Source organism: Aquarana catesbeiana, linkage group LG11, assembly GCF_042186555.1.
Source record: "Aquarana catesbeiana isolate 2022-GZ linkage group LG11, ASM4218655v1, whole genome shotgun sequence".
Lineage (NCBI taxonomy): Eukaryota > Metazoa > Chordata > Amphibia > Anura > Ranidae > Aquarana > Aquarana catesbeiana.
This window is the reverse complement of record NC_133334.1, coordinates 7,759,087-7,784,709: the sequence shown is the minus strand read 5'-3', so window position 1 is coordinate 7,784,709 and position 25,623 is coordinate 7,759,087. Positions and strand designations below refer to the sequence as shown.

General features: G+C 45.3%; 1 protein-coding gene across 4 annotated transcripts in view; it reads left to right on the top strand.

Moving 5' to 3' along the window:
• The window catches only part of SCUBE2 (signal peptide, CUB domain and EGF like domain containing 2), a 143,940-nt gene that overhangs the window by 53,420 nt on the left and 64,897 nt on the right, over window positions 1-25,623 (top strand). For 3 of the 4 annotated variants that reach the window (XM_073603985.1, XM_073603984.1, XM_073603982.1), the window contains exons 5-10: window positions 1,443-1,568; window positions 8,633-8,749; window positions 12,063-12,137; window positions 17,014-17,130; window positions 18,765-18,887; window positions 19,434-19,550. In XM_073603985.1, the coding sequence (XP_073460086.1) occupies window positions 1,443-1,568; window positions 8,633-8,749; window positions 12,063-12,137; window positions 17,014-17,130; window positions 18,765-18,887; window positions 19,434-19,550 (675 nt within the window). The remainder of the gene's footprint in view (window positions 1-1,442; window positions 1,569-8,632; window positions 8,750-12,062; window positions 12,138-17,013; window positions 17,131-18,764; window positions 18,888-19,433; window positions 19,551-25,623) is intronic. The other variant, XM_073603983.1, reaches the window with a different exon arrangement.

Here is a 25,623-nt window from a genome sequence, read left to right as displayed (position 1 = left end):
GATATTATTATACGAGTTCCCAGCATTTTCCCAGCTATACTTTCCCTGCGTCCACCAGCCAACATCAACTTCCACTTTTTCCAGCCTGTCGAGCTGCGGTCGTCCTGTATACTGACGGTCAGCCAGTCTCGATGGTCGTCACGTTGTAGCAGCTTCTTAAATGTCCGTAAAACGGCCCGCCTTGAAATCAGGTTTATTCTTAATACATAGATCGGCTTTCGAGTTGGACCGAAACAATGTTTCAGGGCAGAGAGTGGGGGGTTGGAGGGTTGGGGGGGGGGGGGGGTTCGGTGCTAAGCCTGCAGCCTAAGCAAGCCAATCTCATAATATCGACCTTACACTTATCCTGGCAGATGGAGAGTTGTGGATTTATTTCAGGGATTGGAGCTGAGGTTGTCACCTGCCTCTAACATATAAAACGGTTTCCAAGTTTCAGAAGAATATCAGAAAAAAGATTGTATTGCTTTATGATCTGCAGAGGTGACCCAGAGTCCTCCAGCAGTGCAGAGTATTTCAGGAGAGGAGAGTTATAGAGGAAGGAGCAGAGTCATCCAGCAGTGCAGAGTATTTCAGGAGAGGAGAGTTATAGAGGAAGGAGCAGAGTCCTCCAGCAGTGCAGAGTATTTCAGGAGAGGAGAGTTATAGAGGAAGGAGCAGAGTCCTCCAGCAGTGCAGAGTATTTCAGGAGAGGAGAGTTATAGAGGAAGGAGCAGAGTCCTCCAGCAGTGCAGAGTATTTCAGGAGAGGAGAGTTATAGAGGAAGGAGCAGAGTCCTCCAGCAGTGCAGAGTATTTCAGGAGAGGAGAGTTATAGAGGAAGGAGTCCTCTGGTAGGTTTGCAGTTGTGCCATACTCTTTCCATTTTCCGATGATGGATTGAACAGAGCTCCGTGAGATGTTCAAAGCTTGGGAGTTTTTTTTTTTAACCTAACCCTGCTTTATTCTTCTCCACAACTTTATCCCTGACCTGTCTGGTGTGTTCCTTGGCCTTCATGATGCTGTTTGTTTACTAAGGTTCTCTAACAAACCTCTGAGGGCTTCACAGAACAGCTGTATTATTAATGAGATTAAATGACACACAGGTGGACTCTTTTACTAATTAGGCGACTTCTGAAGACAATTGGTTCCACTAGATTTTAGTTAGGGGTATCAGAGTAAAGGGGGCTAAATACAAATGCCCCCCCCCACACTTTTCACATATTTATTTGTATCATTTATCGTTTGCCTTCCACTTCACAATTTTGTGACACTTTGTGTTGGTCTATCACATAAAATCCCAATAAAATACATTTACGTTTTTTGGTTGTAACATGAGAAATGTGGGAAATTTCAAGGGGTGTGAATACTTTTTCAAGGCACCGTACAGATGTGAACCGGCCCTAATTTGGTATCCTTTGTCTTTCTTTTTTCCTCATGGCTGATCCTTGTGCTGTGTTTTTTCAGAAGGCCTGAGCTGTATGAACCGGGAACATGGCTGTGCCCACATCTGCCGGGAAACGCCAAGAGGAGGAGTAGCGTGTGAATGCCGGCCGGGATTCGAACTCGCCAAGAATCAGCGAGATTGTATTTGTAAGTTGTCAACCAAGAGCTGCAATTAACTTTCTTGTACATTTTACCCAAAAAGGGGGCATTAAAAAAAATTAAAAAAAATAAAATAGATACACCCTTCCTAGATGAGAATTTCTAGTCACCCGTAAAATATATCTTGCACAAATCACTTAAAACACACGGGTACTTGTTTTAGGAAACCCTGCGACCAGCTTAAAAAACTGCAGGTAAAAGCACAAAAAATTAAGTATTTTAAATGATTAATTGCAAAAAATGTTTGCTTTCCATAAACTATATTTGAGTGACTTTCAATGTGCCTCTGAACTTGCTTTCTGTCCGATAATGGATGGACTGTCACAGTGTTTATAAACATTGATCAGACAGAAGATAGAGAGATACAAAGTAACATTGTTTATAAACATTGATCAGACAGAAGATAGAGAGATACAAAGTAACATTGTTTATAAACATTGATCAGACAGAAGATAGAGAGATACAAAGTAACATTGTTTATAAACATTGATCAGACAGAAGATAGAGAGATACAAAGTAACATTGTTTATAAACATTAATCAGAGGGGAAATAGAGGGATACAAAGTAACATTCTTTATAAACATTGTTCAGCCAGGAGATAAGCAGTGGTTCTCAACCCCTGTCCTCAGGATCCACTAACAGGTCATGTTTGCAAGATAACTGAAATAGATCACAGGTGATATAATTTGCTGCTTAATGATTGCAGTATTCTAGTCTGCATCTCCTCAAAGTAATACTTAAAATCTGGCCTGTTAGTGGGTCCTGAGGACAGGAGTTGAGAACCACTGAGATAAAGAGATACAAAGTAACATTGTTTATAAACATTGATCAGATGGGAGATAGAGAGATACAAAGTAACATTGTTTATAAACATTGATCAGATGGGAGATAGAGAGATACAAAGTAACACTGTTTATAAACATTGATCAGACAGGAGATAGGGAGATGCAAAGTAACATTGTTTATACACATTGATCAGACAGGAGATAGAGAGATACAAAGTAACATTGTTTATAAACATCGTGCAGACAGGAGATAGAGAGATACAAAGTAAGATTGTTTTTTAAACATTGTGCAGACAGGAGATAGGGAGATGCAAAGTAACATTGTTTATACACATTGATCAGACAGGAGATGGAGAGATACAAAGTAACATTGTTTATAAACATTGTGCAGACAGGAGATAGAGAGATACAAAGTAACATTGTTTATACACATTGATCAGACAGGAGATAGAGAGATACAAAGTAACATTGCTTATAAATATTGTGCAGACAGGAGATGGAGAGATACAAAGTAACATTGTTTATAAACATTGTGCAGACAGGAGATAGAGAGATACAAAGTATCTGCAGCTCAAAAGCATGAGCATCTCTTTGCATATGACATCAATTAAAGTTGAATTCTGGTTATGGCTTTTTTCACCAATCCTGATCTCAATTAAAGCATTCTGTGATTAGGCGAGGTGGAGATTGTAACGCCAGCACCTCTCCACCTAATCCAATCAAAGGATGGTCCTGCATTCATTGAGAAAATGTGTTCACCAACTGCTCAGCATGGGACCCACAAGCCAGCAAAGATCCCCGTAGTGGCGATGACTACTGCAGTGATTTCCATTATCAACAGGGATCAGCCAGGTATAGCACATATATAGTTACAATAGTCCAAGTTGGGCCAATGTAACAATGCAAAAAAGCAACCTGACAAAAAATAAAATGTATTCCTATTTAACCCCTTATTAACCATTAGTCTACCCTAATCAGTGATAACGAACTCCTCCTCCATCCTTCTCCCTTTTTTGGATATATTTTTTTTCTCAATTCTGATGTTTCAAACTTGTAAAAAAGATTTTTTTTTTTTTTTTGGAATGAATGGTCTGGCAACTTGGTCTGTTTAATCCTAAATTTCAGGTAGGGTTATTTTTGCATAATTACATTGAATTTTGCATGTGCCTTACCTGGCCAGTCGCAGTGGAAGTTCTAATCGCTGTAGTAGGCGCTGCTGATTCATGATTGCCGCTGACTTCTGGGTCCTGTGCTGAGAGGCTTCCCTGCCGATTAGTGAACACAGGAGGTTGCTTGGCCCAGGACCATGTTAATAGCAGCATGGGCCCCTGGGCAAAGTAATAATGTACTGGGGCCTCTACATGCCTTCTCCAATTTACGCAACTACAGTACAATAAAAAAAATCGCTATATATCAAAGTCTAATCGACACAAAGGGCACAATACAGGGGGGAGGCAGAAGGGCACAGTACCGTGGGGGGGGGGGGGGGTCAGGAAGGCACAATACAGGGGGGGGGGGGGTCACAATACTGGGATCAGGAGAGCACAGTACCAGGGGCGTCCTGTCCATTAAGGGCTTATATGTGCAGCCCCCCCCCCATCCATGTGTCCGGCCCCTTTCATGGATTCCAATGCAGGGGGGCTGTTTTTTTTTTAACACCGATTAGAGCCAGAGGCTCTAATAAGCTTCAATATAGGGTGGGCTCAGGTCGCAGAGAGAGCGCTCCAATCCCACCCGGGTTTGTTAAAACAGCGAATAAAAATTTGCTGTTGTAACACTGATCCCGGCCAATCAGGAAGCCGGTTTTGACACCGGTCACCCAATTGGCTGAAAGGACAGCTGATCCTATTGGATGCCTAGAAGGAGGAGGGGAGGAGCTGGAAGCCGCCATGGAGAAGAGGACACTGAGCCGCTGCACCATGCTGCCTGACATCAGCCGCCGCCGCCAATAGGGTAAGTGCCAGACCGACTGGCAAACAGCGGGGGGTGGGTGCCGCTCGGGGGGTTGATGGGTGGTTGTTTGCCGCCCCCCCCCCAAAAAAAAAGGACCGCCATTGCACAGTACAGGTTCAGGGACACTGCCTGGGACACATGGCTATCCTAGCACAGTTTCGTTAAAATATGATGCAACACAAGATTATCATGGGGCCCCCATGCATCTAGGACCCCTGAGGCAGTGCCCAGGGGGGGGGGGGCATGTATTAAGAAGGCCCTGGCTTGTCCTGGGCACCATTCACAGAACATTTTGCCTTTTCCTCAATGGATACAAAGCATGCCCTGATTGGATGGAGGAGAGGCAGGGTGGTGATGTCATAATTCCCAGCTTGTCCAATCAGAAAACGCCCTGCGTTCCAAGCTGGACAAATGTAAAAGTAGCTCTACCCAGAATTCCGGTTTAGAGTAATTTCAGTGCTTTCATGGGTTAAATGTTTCCTGATAATGATGAGGAATTCATTAATCTTGTGTTGAAATTCAGTTAGGAAAGTTTTCTAACTTCCATCCAGCTGAGTAACGCTTTTTTTTCCCCCGGAGGCACCTATACTAACTTTATTAATTGCGGTGATTAAAAGCTTGATTTAGGAGACTTTGTGAAGCCAAATAAAAGAGTTTTTTTCGGAAAAGCAGATCTGTGCCAAGAAGAGAAGATGAAAACTTGGTAGAGGTTGAGCGGTTTGATCTGTCGCCCAGGAACAGCCGTACTACGTCAGCTGCACTCCTACCGGCGAGTTATCTGCTCCATTATTCCGCTTTTAGGAGAAGTGGTTGTGAAATGGCAAAGGAGGGGACGGCAGTGTTAAATAAACTATGGATGGGCGGGGGGGGGGGTCTCTGGGATTTTAAAGGAATTACACATACCAATGAAACCTTTACTGTTCCATCCATGTTTATGAAATCTCTGTGGCTATTTCCTTTGTGAAGGTGCAGTTTCGGGGGCCTCGTTTTGCAGCTTTTATGCCAAGCTCTGACTAACGGCAGAACTCTCACATTTATAAATGTCAAATACATCTGCACAAAAAGCATTTGTTAGAATTTCCCAAGTGGTAAATGGAGCTCTCGGTAATTGGCCTCCCTTGAAGCAAACACCATCAGAAATGAGGTAATCGAGCGCAGATCAATTTATTTGGAAAGCTACAAATGTGCTAAATGAGGTTTGCTAAAAACACCCATCCCTCAGATTTGAGAATTCTCCGCAGTAGTGTGTGTCTCTGCCCCTCTCACAATGGGGGGATTTCCCTGCAGTCATTTGTGTCTCTGCCCCTCCCACAATGGGGGGATTTCCCTGCAGTCATTTGTGTCTCTGCCCCTCCCACAATGGGGGGATTTCCCTGCAGTCATTTGTGTCTCTGCCCCTCCCACAATGAGGGGATTTCCCTGCAGTCATTTGTGTCTCTGCCCCTCCCACAATCGAGAGATTTCCCCCCAGGAGTTTGTGTCTCTGCCCCTCCCACAAGGGTGAGATTTCCCCCTAGTAGTTTGTGTCTCTGCCCCTTCCACAATGGTGAGATTTCCCCCCAGTAGTTTGTGTCTCTGCCCCTCCCACAATGTGGGGATTTCCTACAGTCGTTTTGGTCTCTGCCCCTCCCACAATGGGGGGATTTCCCTACATGTATTTCTGTCTCTGCCCCTCCCACAATGGTGAGATTTCCTGCAGTGGTTTGTGTCTCTGCCCCTCCCACAATGGTGAGATTTCTCTGCAGTAGTTTGTGTCTCTGCCCCTCCCACAATGGGGGATTTCCCCCCGTAGTTTGTGTCTGTGCCCCTCCCACAATGATGAGATTTCCCCCAGTAGTTTGTGTCTCTGCCCCTCCCACAATGATGACATTTCCTGTAGTAGTTTGTGTCTCTGCCCCTCCCACAATGGTGAGATTTCGCTGCAGTAGTTTGTGTCTCTGCCCCTCCCACAATGGTGAGATTTCGCTGCAGTAGTTTGTGTCTCTGCCCCTCCCACAATGGTGAGATTTCGCTGCAGTAGTTTGTGTCTCTGCCCCTCCCACAATGGTGAGATTTCGCTGCAGTAGTTTGTGTCTCTTCCCCTCCCACAATGGTGAGATTCCCCCTTGGTAGGAGAAGGGAGCAGAGTGGCAGAGTGCTGCTTCTCCTTACACCGGCCAGTCACAAGCTGCAGTGGGTCCATGATAACTTGGGCTCAGAGGAAGTGGATTGAACAATAGAAGCAATGAGTCTCTGCCCCTCCCACAATGGGGAGATTTCCTGCAGCAGTTTGTGTCTCTGCCCCTCCCACAATGGGGAGATTTCCTGCAGCAGTTTGTGTCTCTGCCCCTCCCACAATGGGGGGATTTCCTGCAGTAGTTTGTGTCTCTGCCCCTCCCACAATGGTGAGATTTACCTGCAGTAGTTTGTGTCTCTGCCCCTCCTACATTGGTGAGATTTCCCCCCAGTAGTTTGTGTCTCTGCCCCTCCCACAATGGTGAGATTTCCCCCCAGTAGTTTGTGTCTCTGCCCCTCCCACAATGGTGAGATTTCACCCCAATAGTTTGTGTCTCTGCCCCTCCCACAATGGTGAGATTTCCCCCCAGTAGTTTGTGTCTCTGCCCCTCCCACAATAGTGAGATTTCCCCCCAGTAGTTTGTGTCTCTGCCCCTCCCACAATAGTGAGATTTCCCCCCAGTAATTTGTGTCTCTGCCCCTCCCACAAGGGTGAGATTTCCCCCTAGTAGTTTGTGTCTCTGCCCCTTCCACAATGGTGAGATTTCCCCCCAGTAGTTTGTGTCTCTGCCCCTCCCACAATGTGGGGATTTTCTACAGTCGTTTTGGTCTCTGCCCCTCCCACAATGGGGGGATTTCCCTACATGTATTTCTGTCTCTGCCCCTCCCACAATGGTGAGATTTCCTGCAGTGGTTTGTGTCTCTGCCCCTCCCACAATGGTGAGATTTCTCTGCAGTAGTTTGTGTCTCTGCCCCTCCCACAATGGGGGATTTCCCCCAGTAGTTTGTGTCTGTGCCCCTCCCACAATGATGAGATTTCCCCCAGTAGTTTGTGTCTCTGCCCCTCCCACAATGATGACATTTCCTGTAGTAGTTTGTGTCTCTGCCCCTCCCACAATGGTGAGATTTCGCTGCAGTAGTTTGTGTCTCTGCCCCTCCCACAATGGTGAGATTTCGCTGCAGTAGTTTGTGTCTCTGCCCCTCCCACAATGGTGAGATTTCGCTGCAGTAGTTTGTGTCTCTGCCCCTCCCACAATGGTGAGATTTTGCTGCAGTAGTTTGTGTCTCTTCCCCTCCCACAATGGTGAGATTCCCCCTTGGTAGGAGAAGGGAGCAGAGTGGCAGAGTGCTGCTTCTCCTTACACCGGCCAGTCACAAGCCATGATAACTTGGGCTCAGAGGAAGTGGATTGAACAATAGAAGCAATGAGTCTCTGCCCCTCCCACAATGGGGAGATTTCCTGCAGCAGTTTGTGTCTCTGCCCCTCCCACAATGGGGAAATTTCCTGCAGCAGTTTGTGTCTCTGCCCCTCCCACAATGGGGGGATTTCCTGCAGTAGTTTGTGTCTCTGCCCCTCCCACAATGGTGAGATTTACCTGCAGTAGTTTGTGTCTCTGCCCCTCCTACATCGGTGAGATTTCCCCCCAGTAGTTTGTGTCTCTGCCCCTCCCACAATGGTGAGATTTCCCCCCAGTAGTTTGTGTCTCTGCCCCTCCCACAATGGTGAGATTTCCCCCCAGTAGTTTGTGTCTCTGCCCCTCCCACAATGGTGAGATTTCCCCCCAGTAGTTTGTGTCTCTGCCCCTCCCACAATGGTGAGATTTCCCCCCAGTAGTTTGTGTCTCTGCCCCTCCCACAATGGTGAGATTTCCTGCAGTAGTTTGTGTCTCTGCCCCTCCTACATCAGTGAGATTTCCCCCCAGTAGTTTGTGTCTCTGCCCCTCCCACAATGGTGGGATTTCCCTGCAGTTGTTTGTGCCTCTGCCCCTCCCACAATGGTGAGACCCCCCCCCCCCCCCTTCAGTAGGTGGCATTTCAGAATCTCTCCTAAATAGATTCCAAAATTCATATATTCTGTACAATAGAAAATCCTTCAAGATGAGGTGAGAATGTCATTTGGCTTTTGTACAAGGTATTTGCCACTTCACAACTGTGAATGGTGGTGGGGAAATCCCACCATCACAGGTATAAGAATTCCAGCAGCCATGGAGATTTTCGCTGTCGGTGAATTTTGCATGGAAGTGTCTCTTTCTTGTGTTTGAACAGTATTGGTGATTGTATGACATGCGTGTGGACTGACCGCTCTTTTCTCTTCTCAGTGACGTGTATTCATGGAAACGGAGGATGCCAACATGTGTGTAATGACACGGATTCCGGGCCCATCTGCAGCTGTCACCCCAAATACACGCTGCTGGCGGAAGGGAAGTCCTGTGCTGGTCAGTGTCATTGTCACAGGCCACAACGATGGGAGAGGGAGGAAGCTATTCAAATCTCGGGTGGGAAATTCTGGGCAGAGATGAATAGAAAGTTCTAGAAACAGATCTTGTCATTTGTATCGATTACAAAGATATTAACCGGTTCAGCTCTGACCCCGGGACACAGCGACATTTCTACATTCCTGATACGGACCTGTTCATTGGGCAATCACTTATTCATTACTTAAGATAACAAAAGTAATTCATATGTCTCTTTAGCAATATGATCTCTTAATAATAATTGTATTTTTCATGCAATCTATACACAAAGAATAACGCTACAAAAACTCACTTTTCTACTTTCGATGGTGTTCTAAAAATTTTTTTTTCTGTAGATAAAATCGAATTTTATTCTCCTTTTGGTCTCATTAAAAATGACACAAATATGATTTTAGTACAAAACATTGCAAGTTATTTACAAAAATATATATACATTAATAGCTAGTAAAATAGAAAAAATAATTGGAAAAATAATAGTAGTTAGTAGGGGGTTAAAGCGGAGTTCAACCCAAAAGTGGAAGCTGCACTTATCAGCCTCCTCCCCTCCTCCGGTGCCACATTTGGCACCTTTTCAGGAGGGGGGTGGGCCTCCCACTTCCAGGTGATCTTGCCGCAGCGAGATCACTCGGAAGTTCGGCCCCCTCCTCCTTCCCCCGCCACCGGGCCATTCAGAAAGCACAGGCTTCACAGTCAGTTCCCTACTGTGCATGTTCCCTTACTATGAATGGTGGGGGCAACACCCGAGAGCCAATGGGAACAGCAGGGCGGAGCTCTGCTTTAAATAGGAATACATCCTATTAAAAAAATTAATAAATACTCGTCGGGTTGCTTTTAAGTGACATCATGTGCACAGATAGAAGCTCATCCACTTGCTCTGCAGATGAATGATTGTTACTTTGTATCCATTTATCTCCTGTCTGATCAATGTTTATAAACAACGTTACTTTGTATCTCTCTTTATCCCGTCTGATCAATGTTTATAAACAATGATACTTTATAATTATCTCCTGTCTGATCAATGTTATAAATAATGTTACTTTGTATCTCTCTTTCACACTGGGGTGGTAGCGGTAAAGCGGCATTAGTTTTAGTGGTGCTTTACCGCTGTTATAGCGGCGCTTTGGCACCACTATTCGGATGGGAGTGGGGAGTGTTTAACCCCCTAGAAGGGGTTAAAAAAGGGTTAAAAGCGCCCATGTAACGCCGCTGCTGAAGTGCTTTGCAGGCGCTTCGGCATCGCTGCCCATGCACTCCGATGGGCAGGGGCGGTTTGGGAGGGGTGTATACACCCCTCCCAAACCACTCCAAAAATGCTGCTTGCAGGACTTTTTCTAACATCCTGCAAGTGCACCGCCCCCAGTGTGAACGCACTCGGGCTCTTACACTGGGGCTGCAGATGAGGCATTTTTCAGGCACTTTACAGGTGCTATTTTTAGCGCTAAAGTGCCTGAAAAACTCCCCAGTGTGAAAGGGGTCTCTATCTCCTGTCTGATCAATGTTTATAAACAATGTTACTTTGTATCTCTCTATCTCCTGTCTGATCAATGTTTATAAACAATGTTACTTTGTATCTCTCTGTTTCCCGTCTGATCAATGTTTATAAACAATGTTACTTTGTATTTTTCCATCTCCCTTCTGTCTTTCTTCCTCTTGAATGTTTACCCCTCACACTTACCAGTAATTCCTGAATGTCAAAAAGGATGAGTTTCCATCTGCATATAATATCAATTAAAGCAACCAGACAAGTAGAAAATATATATAGTATTTATTTATTTTTAGAAAAAAATTATTTTATATTATTTTTTTGTTTGTTTATGGATTAAAAATAAAATCATTTTTGCAAGACAATATAATATTTGTTCAAAAAAGAGAATATATACTATATTACCAAAAGTATTGGGACGCCCGCCTTTACACACACATGAACTTTAGAGTGGCATCCCAGTCTTAGTCCGTAGGGTTCAATATTGAGTTGGCCCCGCCCTTTGCAGCTATAATAACTTTCAACTCCTCTGGGAAGGCCGTCCACAAGGTTTAGGAGTGTGTCTATGGGAATGTTTGATCGTTCTTCCAGAAGAGCATTTGTGAGGTCAGGCACTGATGTTGGACGAGAAGGCCTGGCTAGCAGTCTCCTCTCTAATTCATCCCAAAGGTGTTCTATCGGGTTGAGGTCAGGACTCCTAAACCTTGTGGACGGCCTTCCCAGAAGAGTTGAAGCTGTTATAGCTGCAAAGGGCGGAGCCAACACCATATTGAACCCTACGGACTAAGACTGGGATGTCATTAAAGTTCATGTGTGTGTAAAGGCAGGCGTCCCAATATGTCCCTATATGTGTGTGTGTGTGTGTGTGTGTGTGTGTGTGTGTGTGTATATATATATATATATATATATATATATATATATATATATATATATATATATAAAATATAATTTTTTTTTTTTACTTTTTTTTTATGAGCACCAAAGTAGAAAAGGTTTTTTTTTTAACTTGTATAGAGAATTAAAAATCATTTTTGCAAGACAATATGACATCACTCCTGTGCATGCGCATGAGTGCAGGCATCCTGGGACGCAGAATCAATACCAGAATGTAACCTACAGGGGTTGTAAAGTCTCGAGGTTTACATTCTATGCATTAAGGTGAAAAACCTTCTGTGCTGCAGCAGCCCCCCAGAACCCCCGTTTTTCTTATCTGAACCTGATCGTTCCGGTGACAGGGACAAGCGCAGCAGCTCCAGCCGCTGTATCGGGTCCTTGTTGGATAAATTGATAGCAGCGGGAGCCACCGCCTCCCGCTGCTGTCAATCAAATCCGGAGACACAGAAGCCGGGGCTGAGTTCTGCTATCTATGTCAATGAATGCAGCAGCAGGACTCGGGAGCGCGCCCGCACAGGTGCCCCTATGGAAAGCGTCTCTCCATGGGGGGCACCCCATGAAGAGGAGGGGCCAGGAGCGCCACCGGGGGACCCCAGAAAATGAGAACTGGGGCCGCTCTGAGAAACCCTTGCACAGAGCAGGTAAGTATAACATGTTTGTTATTTAAAAAAAAAAAAAAACACAAACCTTTACAATCGCTTTAAAGGGAGGAAATTGTTCATTATTTGGGTTTATATACACTTTAATCGGTTATTCTTCATTCAGCTCCACTCTTCTACGCTCGGCTCGGCTCCTCTCCAGGACCAGACATTATGCTTTTCATTCACTCTTAGGAAACGTTTTTTTTTGTTTTTAGCTGTTCCAGATTGACCCACTTTGGTCTGTTTTACCCACCAGAGAAAGAGGAGTTGGACATCAATTCCACGTCCGTGGCGGAAATGGACAAGCGTGTGAAGCGCAGGCTAGTGATGGGTAAGAGTCACGGGCAGGTCTCTGGGTGCCATATTGTTGCCGGACCCACCTGTGGAGCGATTGTTGGTGGAGCAGAGAAGGAAACGTATCCCAGGCCCAGAAATTATTCATATTGGCGCGTTTGTAATCCCATAGAACTAAACGGAAACACGCCATTCGCGCGTTTTTGTGCGTTTCTGCATGTGTTTTTGCACGATTTTCTGCTCAGATGGAAAAAAAAAAGGAAAAAATAAAATAGTAATAATATATGAATAAATAAATGTAAAATAAATACACAAATAACTAAAAATTATAAATAAATAAAATAAATAATATATAATAATACATTAATAAATAATAATTAACCTTAAAAAAAATTAAATGTATTATTATTATTAATATTAATAATCATAATAAAATAACAATAAACACCCAAGCTTGAACAAAAGAATACATTATGAATAATAATTTATTTTGTGTTAGGGTGTTTAGTTATTTATTATTATTCTGTTTTTTTAAGGCGTAACGGTTAAATTTAAGGGTTAATTATTTATTAATTGTTACTTAGTATTTATTGAATTTTTTTTTATTTATGATTTTTATTTGTTTGTGTATTTATTTTACATCTATTTATTAATTATTATTCGTATTATAATAATAATATTCATATATTCATATCCCAGCAGCGAACGGTTATTTTAGTTAGGCTCACGTTTGAAAAATCGGGAGCATGCGCTAAATCACACACGCTGTTCCAACATGCACAGAAACGCGTTGCCTTTTAGCAGACTCATTGCAGTGCCATTACTTGTATTTTTTTTTGCGGCATGACTTTTGAAAAAGGGTCATGGATTTTTTTTCCGCGTTTCGTGTGCATATAGGGTAGCTGATCGAAATGAATAAGTTGCCCTACATGGGGTGCACAGGAATGTGTGAACTCTTCTTTTTCACCAGGATGGTGTGGGTGGAGCCTTCATGTTTGTGCAACATATCTGCTGATGCTATTGCGATTCAGCTGCACAATTTTCTGCTCAGATGAAAAAAAAAGGAAAGAATAAACTAGTAATAATATATGAATAAATAAATGTAAAATAAATACACAAATAACTAAAAATTATCATAAATAAGTAAAATATATGAATAATATGTAATACATTAATAAATAATAATTAACCTCTAACCTTAAAAATATTAAATACATTATTAATATTATTATTATATTATTATTATTAAAAATAATCATAATAAAATAACAAAAAACACCCAGACTCAAACAAAAAAAATACATTATTAAAAATAATAATAATTAATTTTGTGTTAGGGTGTTTATTTATTATTATTTTATTTTTTTAAGGGGTAAGGGTTACATTTAAGGGTTAATTATTTATTTATTATTTAGTATTAATTTATTGCATTTTTTTTATTTATGATTTTTATTTATTTGTGTATTTATTTTACATTTATTTATTATTATTCGTATAATAATAAATAAAATAAAAAATAAATAAAATAATAGCCCCAACTCCTAATCCGAACCTAAACTGAACTCGAGCCCCTTTCCCTAATGAAAAAACATTAAAATAAATGAATAATAATAAAAGAAGAAATAAAAGCTAATGGAAAAGCTAAAAAAGCTGAAATACCTAGCAACAAATGATGCAACTGATAATAGTTTTTTTCTATTGGCTAATAAAAAAACCGTTAAAGCCCAAATACGCTGCATACAAACTAGCAAAGTCACATGAAAATGTGCCAAAATCACATGAAAAAATGCTGGAAAAGTGCTCAAAGACACTACGCTCAGGTGTGAATGCAGCCTTACAGTGGAGAGCAAATATAGTGCAGCAAAAGGTGAGCTCTCTACTCCAATTCAGAGTAAAAAAAAGCCTTATACAGGAAAAAAGGTCAAATGGATCTTATTTATAGATGCTTCACTCGAAACATGTTCACTGTAATCATAACCAACGCGTTTCGGCATTTGAATATTTCCCCTTTATCGGGGCTATAAACAAATTGTATGAAAAAAAATTCTGTGAGAACCATATAAAGGCAACAAAGAATATATAGAGGAAAGAGAAGCTAAACTAACTTCTCAAATAAAGGCGGACTTTGTAGGCACAGCATGAGGCGGTATGTATAAACATTGACCACATTTTTATTAGCAATACATTTAAATATAACAAACATGGAAAAGCATTAAAAAACACCCTCCGCATACAAGGAGTCAACAGATACCCAATCCGTTTGTATGGAGATGATGAGCCACAATATATTACATTGTCAGGAAACATGAATCAGACTGAGACAGAAAATGCAGTAAAAATCACACCTTTTAATGTAATGGTACAAAATGGTACAGATCAAACAAAACATAGCCAGGGATCGGAAGCCAAAGTGGGTAGTCAGATGAGCCAGTGATCAGGTAACCAGAAATCAGCATAGTCGGAGGCAGAAGAACAGGATCAGGAACCAGAAGGGACGTCAGCCTGGCAAAGTCTTTCACAGGAACCCAGCAGAGACGCTCCAGATATGTTGACCAGGCGAAGGCTAGAAAGGAACACAGCAGAGACGTTCCAGATATGTTGACCAGGTGAAGGCAGGAAAGGAACCCAGCAGAGACGCTCCAGATATGTTGACCAGGCGAAGGCTAGAAAGGAACCCAGCAGAGATGCTCCAGATATGTTGACCAGGCGAAGGCAGGAAAGGACCACAGCAGAGACGCTTCAGATATGTTGACCAGGTGAAGGCTAGAAAGGAACCCAGCAAAGACGCTCCATATATATGTTGACCAGGCGAAGGCTAGAAAGGAACCCAGCAAAGATGCTCCAGATATGTTGACCAGGCGAAGGCAGGAAAGGAATGAACAAGGCAGTTTAAATAGCCAGAAGGGGCTGGCTGTAGGTGGGACTGACAGGCAGGTAATGTTCACCAGGTGAGCCACCGTGGAAACAATATGTGCTGACAATTATCCGACAGTTGAGCAACCTGAGCACAGAGAAGAGAGCTGCTGAGAGCCCAGCCCTGACATTCATAAAGTATGTTGAAGTTCAAAAATGGAGTCAATAGATATAGTGGCAATGTAGATCACCAATACGGGGCCCGATGTTGTTCCATACTTTAGCGTCAACGCGTTTCATAAGATAGACTTGCTTCTTCAGGACTGATTGGGTGGCTGCTGATTAACTTCAGATGCGGAGAAGGGGCCGATAAATGATCAGGGGGGCGGACATAGGGGCCATCTTTAAGGAAGGAAAGGGAGATAGAAGATACTCCCGGGGGAGGGAATCCCCATGACTGCCAGTACAGGAGCCAGCCAGGCGTAATGGAGTAGAGCTGGTGAAAGACACCAAGATGTGCCCATGAACTAAAGAATCATGCCATATAGCATAAAGAACTCTGAAAAGTAGCTGGAAATGGATCAAACATGCGTTGCAGAGGAGAAAAAGATATGCTGTGGGTACGTGGAATCACATGGTTTTAGCGACAGATACCACAGAAATTGCAGGTGTGCGAGGAATATGCCTCTTGTATTCTGTATACAGCAAATTGAGGCATGGTAGATCCCAATGGCTGGCATATAAGGCGGCTCCTACCAGAGGAAAGGTTCCTTTTGTCCTTGTGACACCTTTGATGCATGTCTGCGATGCCGTCTTTGCCCCCAGTCCAGCAGTATAACTTCACGATGACCGTTCAGGTGTGAACCCTTCCTGACTTATTGCCCCCGACGAAGGGACGTCTGTGTCCTGAAACGCGTCGGGTTGTCTGGATTTATGGGAATTCATCGTTATTGTCATCTAAATTTGAGTAGTTTGATATTTTTTGTATATTTATTAAAACTTTGTATTTTTTCTATAATTTGCTGCCGTTAAAGTCCCAGTTTCTTGGGGGGTATCTTCTTCTCCATACTGACTGCTCTAGGAATGTTGGCAACTTTAAGTGATATGGTTGGATGTTCTCTTTTTTTTATATGTCCTCTGACTTGGGACTGCAAAGTCGCATGACAATTCGTACCCTATGATTTCCAAAGAGTACCAGTCATATCTGTGCAACTTCAAAGTAATCCCTGCGCTACTTTGGTCCAACTTTGATTGGTTGAAGTCCATAGACTCAAGTTTACACGGACATTCCCTGAAATCGCGGCAAAATCGTGCGACTTTAAAGTCCTGACAGTGTGAAAGGGGCCTAACAGCCATGTGGTAGGGAGCAGCCTCGCTGGTTTCTGATTCTGCAACAAAGACTAATAAATTGAGGAAAATGTATCGAAATCCTAGTACAGTACAATAAATTGCATTTTGATACATTTAATGTAGCTTTCACACTCTTACATACTTGGCTTTCCATATTTTTGATGCATGAAGTCTGACCTCCGGCCTCCCCTTCAGTCTTGCACAGGTGTCCCGGCTCCTCTCCTGCACTGAAACGGCTTCCTCTGATTTCACCGCACACTGTGAGCTTCTCACCATGTGCATTAGAAGCTGCAGCAAATCCTGGCTGAAAGACGTTAATTGTATAACTCTTCCTAAGGTCCAGCCGTCTCCTTGCAGAGAGTACTGAGGGCTTTTGGGAGGAGTACTGAGGCCGGGGGGGGGGGGTGGGGTGGGGTGTGATGTTTTAAGGAAACTATGTACAGCACCCTGCTAGCCACTCCCACCAGCCAGGATCTGCCTGCATTGCATAGAGCAGCTCATAGACCCAGTGATGATGTCACTGGGTCTAATATAAGATATGTAATGATAATAAAAGTTTTTTTTTCTCAACATCTTGATGGGGAGGGGGGGGGGTAAGTCATTAGGGGGGGGCAGAATATAAGCAGGTTAAACTTCTGCAATAGTTGGATTTTTCTGCCATGCAAACTGTGAAGAGCGATCCTGATCTGCTTGACCTGCTTTCTCTGCAGAGACGTGCGCTGTGAATAACGGAGGGTGTGATCGCACATGCCGGGACACATCGACTGGCGTCCGCTGCAGCTGCCCCGTGGGATTCACGTTGCAGTTTGATGGCAAGACCTGTAAAGGTGGGTTGGAGGCAGTAATGGGAGAGGTGGGATTGCGCAATGGGAGGCGACGGTTTGGAAGCGGATGGTGGCCTGTGTGCCAGGCCGAGGCGGAATCATCAGGAAATGGATGAGTTATGATGATGATTTTGGCTGAAGCAATGGCAGGCTCCATATTTCTCTCAGCTCAGGTGTCTTATAAAGTTTTTTTTTATTATCAGTAAAGTTTTATTATAAGGATTGTCTCAAAGGCATTTTTGATGCAACTTTAAAATTTGAACTGCTTAACCTGTGGATTTTCTCTCTGTTGCTGAGATAAAAGGAGTTACAGGATAGGACATGTATGTATACCCCAGTCCGCCAGTCCATCAAGCTTCAAGATACTTCAAGCACCTTTATCTACCCCAGTCACTCTATCAGCACAGGGTTACTTTTTCCCAATATCCCACCTGTAGAAGCAGAATTTCTATATCTACCTTTTCAGTGGCCTCTGTATTTAAAGCCAGCAAATCTCCGCTCTCTAGCCGCTGAGAGTATTTGACTGTAGAATAATTTGCATACTCCCCCCCCCCCCCCCCACTGGCAACTGTGGTTCTTCCCACTGACTCATTCATCCTATAGGGGCATGTTTCCTTCACAGGTGACCAATTGGGTAAAAGTGACTCTATGGTGACAGGGTCATTCTGAGGCCCTGGTGCCCAACATGCAGCCCACAGGTTATTACTGTGTCTGCTCACAACAATGCCGGAGGGTTATTATTGCATCCACTGGCACCAATGTTGGGAGTTGTTCTTGCATCCACTGGCACCAATGTTGGGGGTTATTATTGCATCCACTGACACCAATGCTGGGGGTTATTATTGCAGCCGCTGGCACCAATGTTGGGGGTTATTATTGCATCCACTGACACCAATGCTGGGGGTTATTATTGCAGCCGCTGGCACCAATGTTGGGGGTTATTATTGCATCCACTGGCACTAATACTGGGGGTTGTTATTGAATCCACTGGCAGCAATGTTGGAGGTTATTATTGCATCCACTGGCATCAAAGTTGGGAGTTGTTCTTGCATCCACTGGCACCAATGTTGGGGGTTATTATTGCATCCACTGGCACCAATGTTGGGGGTTTATTATTGCATCCACTGACACCAATGCTGGGGGTTATTATTGCACCCGCTGGCACCAATGTTGGGGGTTATTATTGCATCTACTGGAACCAATGCTGGGGGTTATTATTGCATCCACTGACAGGAATGCTGGGGGTTCATTATTGCATCCACTGACACCAATGTTGTAAGTTATTATTGCATCCACTGGCACCAATACTGGGGGTTGTTATTGCATCCACTGACACAAATGTTGAGGGTTATTATCGCATCCACTGACACAAATGTTGGGGTTATTATTCTCCCACTGACATGAATGCTGGGGGTTAATGTACTCCAACTTCTTCAGTGTGTTTTGCAATGCGCTTGAGGCCTCACAGTCCATGTTTCATTTTAGCATTTAGACTTAAAGCCGAACTCCATCTCTCCCCCCCCCCCCCTTCCGGCCCTATATTCTGCTCGGAGCTCCCCTGCGCTCACCTCTTTAAGAAAAAAGAATGCAGATGTAAAAGGTGCAGAAATATTATTGGTGTTCTCCTATCATTACAGACGTGGATGAATGCCAGAGCAGCAATGGCGGATGCGACCACTTCTGCCGCAATACTGTGGGGAGCTTTGACTGCACCTGCAGAGCCGGGTACAAGTTACTGACTGACGAGAGGTCCTGCCAAGGTACGAAAGACACGATGGGCAGCGCCGGCCGTGTGCTATTTTTATGCATTTGAGGAGAATGAATCTGAGGGGTAACCTCTGGTGAAGCCTTTCATGGCCTTGATGCCTGCAACCTGAATTATTAATATTCACAGGAACGGTTTCTCATGCCAAGAGAGCATTGATCTACTTTTCATAAATAGGAGCGTGCAGCTGTGCGTGCTGCTATTTCTGGACCAAGCTGACCTACACTAATAATTGGGAACCAATCAGCTCATGGTGATCACAGCGGGTTTGTTTACAAACAAACCTATCAGCTTCAGCTGTCACTGTGTGTAGCAAAGAGCAAAGCAGTGACAGCTGCAGCAGGCAGACCCCAGCTGTCATTGTGGACTATGGATAACATTTGGGGAGGTAAATCAGGTATAGAATTTTCATGAAGTTTACTAATGGACCCCGACACGGCTAAAATTTACTCTGAATCTCTACACAGTGACCTCTGGCCATGAAAGGGTTACTTTTTTTTTATTAATTTGGTAATTGTTATCTTTTTCATGTTGACCACAGATGTTGACGAGTGCTCCTTCGAGCGGACATGTGACCACACCTGCATCAATTACCCAGGGTCCTTTGCTTGCACTTGTGACAAAGGTTACACCCTCTACGGATTGACGCATTGCGGTGGTGAGTACATCTTGGGGAGGGGAAAGTAACCACCAAGGGGAGCGCTGGCCCCAGGTGATACACAGAGATGAAACACATCCTCCTACATAAGGTGTACCTGTTTATCTGCAGGGCTCTATTCTCTACATCTGTTCAAAGTGCAGAAATTATACAGCTTGTCTGAGATTTCAAAAAGCAGGGGACGGGGAGCTTCCCAAGCTTTCACACAGCCCAACCCCCCTCTACATACAGCATCTGCCAGCATTCATACAGCCTCCCAAACTTTCATATAGCCCCGTCAGCCTTCATACAGCCCCTTCCAGACTTCACACAGTCCCCTGCCAGCCTTCATACAGTCTCACTCCCTCTCCTTCATATGCCCCCTGCCAGCCTTCATACAGCCTCCCAAGCCTTTATACAGCCCCCTCCAAGCCTTCATACAGCCCCTGCCAGCCTTCATACAGCCCCCTGCCAGCCTTCATACAGCCCCTGCCAGCCTTCATACAGCCCCCTCCAAGTCTTCATACAGCCCCTGCCAGCCTTCATACAGCCCCTGCCAGCCTTCATACAGCCCCTTCCAGCCTTCATACAGCCTCCCAAGCCTTCATACAGCCCCTGCCAGCCTTCATACAGCCTCCCAAGCCTTCATACAGCCCCTGCCAGCCTTCATACAGCCTCCCAAGCCTTCATACAGCCCCCTCCAAGCCTTCATACAGTCTCACTTCCTCTCCTTCATACAACCCCTGCCAGCCTTCGTACAGCCTCCCAAGCCTTCATACAGCCCCTGCCAGCCTTCATACAGCCCCCTCCAAGCCTTCATACAGCCCCCTCCAAGCCTTCATACAGCCCCTGCCAGCCTTCATACAGCCCCTGCCAGCCTTCATACGGCCACTACCAGCCTTCATACAGCCCCTGCCAGCCTTCATACGGCCACTACCAGCCTTCATACAGCCTCCTCCAAGCCTTCATACAGCCTCCTAAAAGCCTTCATACATTCTCACTCCCTCTCCTTCATAGAGCCTCCCAAGCCTTCATACAGCCACTGCCAGCCTTCATACAGCCCCTGCCAGCCTTCATACAGTCTCACTCCCTCTCCTTCACACAGCCCCTGCCAACCTTCATACAGCCCCTGACAGCCTACATACAGCCTCCTCTAAGACTTCATATTGCCCCTGCCTGCCTACAGCCTTCCAAACCTTCCTACAGCTGCTGTCAGCCTCCATACAGCCCCCACCAGCCTTCATACAGCCTTCTAAACTTTCATACAGCCCCTACCAGCCTTCATACAGCCCTTACCAGCCTTCATATAGCCCCCGCCAGCCTTCATACAGCCCCCACCAGCCTTCATACAGCCTCATCCCCCTCTTCCTGCAGCCCCTGCCAGCTGTCATCAAATTTTTCCAGCCTTCATATAGCCCTCTCTTTTTCATACAGCCTCCCTCAGGCTTCAAACAGCCTCGGCTCCCTCTATTTCAATCAGCCTCCCCCTTCTCCATACAGCCTTGCCTGCGCTTTCATTTATTTTACACATAGGGGTTGCTATAACTGGAGAGGGCAGAATTTGGTGCAGCTGTGCATGGGAGCCAATCAGCTTCTAACTTCAGCTTCTTCACATAAGCTTTGACAACAAAACCCGGAAGCTGATTGGTTGCTATACACAGCTGCACCAGATTTTGCACTCTCCAGTTTTAGTAAAATAACCCCATAGTCTCCCAGCTCCTGAGTGTGCATACTACCGTAATGTCGTTTCCTCCTAACCGCGAGATGCTTTATGAGGTTATTTGCTGCTGTTGTGGACATTTAGGAGCCGGGAGACAGCGGGAGAGGTCAGGCAATTCGGAAGGAAAAGCAACTCAGCGACTTCAGGTCACTGAACAGCAAAACCGCCAGGCATACCGCGGATCTGGGTGGTAACGTTTGTTTGGGGCGATCGGCCGGACAGCGGACCCGTTGAGCTTTCCTGTGCAGGCAAAGCCCAGGTTCACTATAAATGCGAACATTCAGATTCTTGCCTTAGCCCGACCGTGACCGGTTCTCTTTACAGCAAATTGTTTTCCAGCATTGGCCGTGCAATGACTTATTTTCCTTTTTGCTGGGAGTGTCTCTTCAGGAGGTGTATATGGGGGGGGGGGGGGGCCTCATTACCCGTCCTCGCTGGATCTTCCCGGCAGCGGTGTGACGAGTGCGATGAGTAAATGTTTGCTATTAATACCCCGCCGTGACTGTTTGCTGAGTGACTGTACAGAGTCTCCATTATACGAGGGCGAGCCGCGTTCTGCACCCCCTCCCCCTTCCTGGGGCTTATTCACAACTACTGATTATGGGCGTAGGGTGCAACCCCATCCTTTGTGATGTCATCAGTGGGGGGGGGGGGAGGGGATTCATCTGAACATGTCAATGAGTTCATTTGTAGCCACGTCTCTATTTCGTGATCTCTTTATTTGTACCAGAATTTGCAATGGTTAGTCGCAGGGCTCTACGCCATTTTTCCAGCATACCGGATCCTGAAAGGCATGCATTTTTACATTGCCGTGCCCAGGAATTTTTTTCTCAGAGAATAGGTGCGGGAACTCCTCCCTTACGAGTCACCAGTGGCGGTTGGTGGTCATTTTTTTTGGGGGGGGGGGGCACCAAACAGTACCACTGACCCCCCCCCGGTCAGGTGCATTTACCCTATCTATGGTGGGCAGCGCTTCTCCCCGGCTTCACCGGCAGCTTCCCTTGCTCGGCAGTGACGGCTCTCCATGGGCATTGTGGCGGCTTCTGTTTCCTCCTCGACGGCCAATTGGGACTCTTCTCTTTTTGGCCAATCGGAAAACGGGTCTCAGACCTGCTTCTGATTGGCCGGATTGAGGATAAGTGTTTTTAATAGCGAATATTCATTCACTGTTGTAACACCTGGGTGGGCTCCGAGCGCAATGCTCTGCGCCACAAGCCCACCCTATTTTGAAGCCTATTAGAGCCTCTGGCTCTAATCAGGTGCTTCAAAAAAACACCCCCGCCGCTGTAATTCACGCGCCCGGTGTCCTGAAAGGGGCCGGATGCATTAATAGGGGGTGGCGGCATCCCGTCAAAATAGCGGCCCTGGATAGAGCATGGGGGGGGGGCCGTGGATAGAGGGGGCGGTGCTCCGGCGCCCCTAATGAATGGGCCGCCACTGCGAGTCACCCCTTGTCTCTGCCCCCTACTCACCTCCGAGCACTGTTCCTTGGTCCCACCCCTTACCCGCCTTTCCATTACCACCCCTTTTAGAGAATACAGAACCAAATATTATTTTGTGGTGCTAAAGAATTTGTAGAGAATTTTTTGTTAATAACAACCAGCAAAACAGTAAAACAGATCTGGCAACAATGAACCCCCACTCCCCCCCCTCCCCCCCCCTTCCATGACAATAGATCCACCCCAGCAACAACAGACTCCCAGCAGCCAGCATCAATAGACCCTCCAGTAGACAGCAACATTAGACCCCCATTAGATCCCCCTCAGCAGCTATTGACCCCCCCCAGCAACATGAGATCCACCCCCAGTAACATAAGATCCACCCCCAGCAACAAGAGATCCCCCCAGAAGCAACAATAGACTTCCCCAGCAACAATAGACCCCCCTACAAAAATAGATCTCCTCCAGCAACGATAGACCTCCTGCAAAAATAGATCTCCTCCAGCAACGATAGACCTCCTGCAAAAATAGATCGCCTCCAGCGACAATAGACTCTCCAGCAGTCACACAACAATAGACCCCTCCCTCAACAGTACATCCCTCCTATCAATGATTGACACCCTAGCAACATAATACACATCCCCAGCAACGATAGATCCCTCCACAAGCAACAGAAGACCTCCCCAGCAAAAATAGACCCCCCTCCCCCCTTAAAAAATAGATAATTTCCAGCAACATTAGATTTCCCAGCAGCCAGCATCAATAGACCCTCTAGTAGACATCAACTTTAGGCCCCCTCCCTCAACAGTAGATCCCCCTCAGCAGTGATTGACCCCCCAGCAACATACGATTCACCCCCAGCAGCAACAATAGACGACCCCCCTGCAAAAATAGATCCCCTTCAGCAACAATAGACCCTCCAGGAGTCTCACAACAATAGACCCCTCCCTCAACAGTACATTCCTCCTATCAATGATTGACACCCCAGCAACATAATACACATCCCCAGCAACAATCGACCCCCCACAAGCAACAGAAGACCCCCCCCCCCTTGAAAAAATAGATCCTTTCCAGCAACATTAGATTTCCCAGCAGCCAGCACCAAGAGACCCTCCAGAAGACCCCAGCACCCCTTTGCATTACATACATTCAGTCCTGGAGGTTCCGGAACTGCGTTCCCGCTGAAAAAAAGTCCTGGCTCTGCTGTAGATTCATTTCATGTTGGTGCCTCTGTCAGCCTAAAATGGTGTCATTTCTGTCTGCTGCCTCCATCCTCTGCTATCTTCATGAGTCACTTCTGACAAGTTTTCCTGACACCAGGAGAAGAAAAAAGGTGCTCCAGTACACAGCCTGCGATTGACAGCTTCAGCTCTGTTCCTGTGTGCTGTGTGAACAAAGGGGTCTGTCCCTTCCCTACAGTCAGATCTCACTGAGCTCTGTAAGTGTAAGTTTAGCTCTCCGCCCTCTTTTTTTTTTTTTTCTGAAAGCTCAGGCAAGCTTTTTAAATTCTGGACTTTGAAGAGCTGTAGAGGAGAACTGGCCGCAGATAAACAGGTACATCTTATGTAGGAGGATTTGCTTAATCTTTGTATATCACCTGAGGCCAGTCACTTCACTGGGTATATGGAAGGGTTTACCGCCACTTTAAGGTGGATTCTGCTGCTCTCTATTAGCTGCCGTTTTAGGCTGATAGACACTAGTCTCTACCCCCCACCCCACCCCCCCCCCAAAAAAAAAAAAATTGGCTTTAGATATACTTTAACTCATTCCCACCAACATCTCATATAAGGTAGACTGACTTCCATTCACATGATCACTGTGACAGCTTGTGATTGGCTATCATGGTGAGCACTAGTTTTGGAACCCTCCCCATCTCCTTCTCCTCTGTGAGATACATTGTATCTTTTTCTCCATGCTGGAGGAGAAGTCTCGGGAAAAAAAGAACAAATAAAGATAACATAGCTGGAACAGGTTTCTGATCTATATCAGTGTCGGGCACACTGTCGGCAACTTTACCGCCCCCGCCTGTGTTTACAGGCATTCAGGAGGCGATCTTGCTGCCTCCTTTATTCCTGTTTGATCGATCGCCAGGGGGATTTATTTTCTGTCCCAAATGAGGATTTTACATGAACTACTGTGCAACCGCCGTCAGCACTATCACTACAGGGTCCTATTGACTTCAATGAGCAAGTTTGTCATGCCGTGTTAAAATGGTTTCGCCACAAAGCAAAGTGCCATCGGCACAGCGATGTATACTCCTCCGGCCACCATGTAAATATGGACTTGGTGGTTGCGGCAAGGTGGGCGCTGTAAAAATCAACTTTTCTCTTTTTTCTAGTTGAAACTTATCACGGAATCTCTTCCCACACTCCGCTTGAGTTCTTCCGTCATATATCGCTTTCTCCCAGTCTGAATATAGATATCAGATATTCCAACCGCTTGCAACCAATAACTAAGGCAGTACTCATTTTGGCTGCTGAACATGAACTGTTTATTGAAACACAGGTAACACTCAGGACAATTTCCCCCCTCCCTTTGCATTCAGGGCGAGGTAGACTGTCCAATCAGCAGGGAGAGCTATTGGAGGAATTCCCCCCCCTCCCTCCTCACAGCAAATACACATCCCAATCCCATAATACTTTTCTCCCAAGGCAGACAGACACAATAGAACAATGGAGTACAGCCACACCCCAAACAAACCAGCAGATAGCAAACCATAGTATGAGACAGGGTGACTTAGACATAGGAGGTGAGATTCTGTGACAAAACTTATCTCCCTCTATTGGTCATGGGTGGGGGGGGGGGGGTGACTTAAATCCAGAATAAAGATTGGCATTTCAATATTGTACATCAAGAAATATTTATTTTAATTTAATAAGGTTTGTTAAGTGTTCCAGACGAATGATCATAAAGGGTTAAACCTTCCACCTCCCAC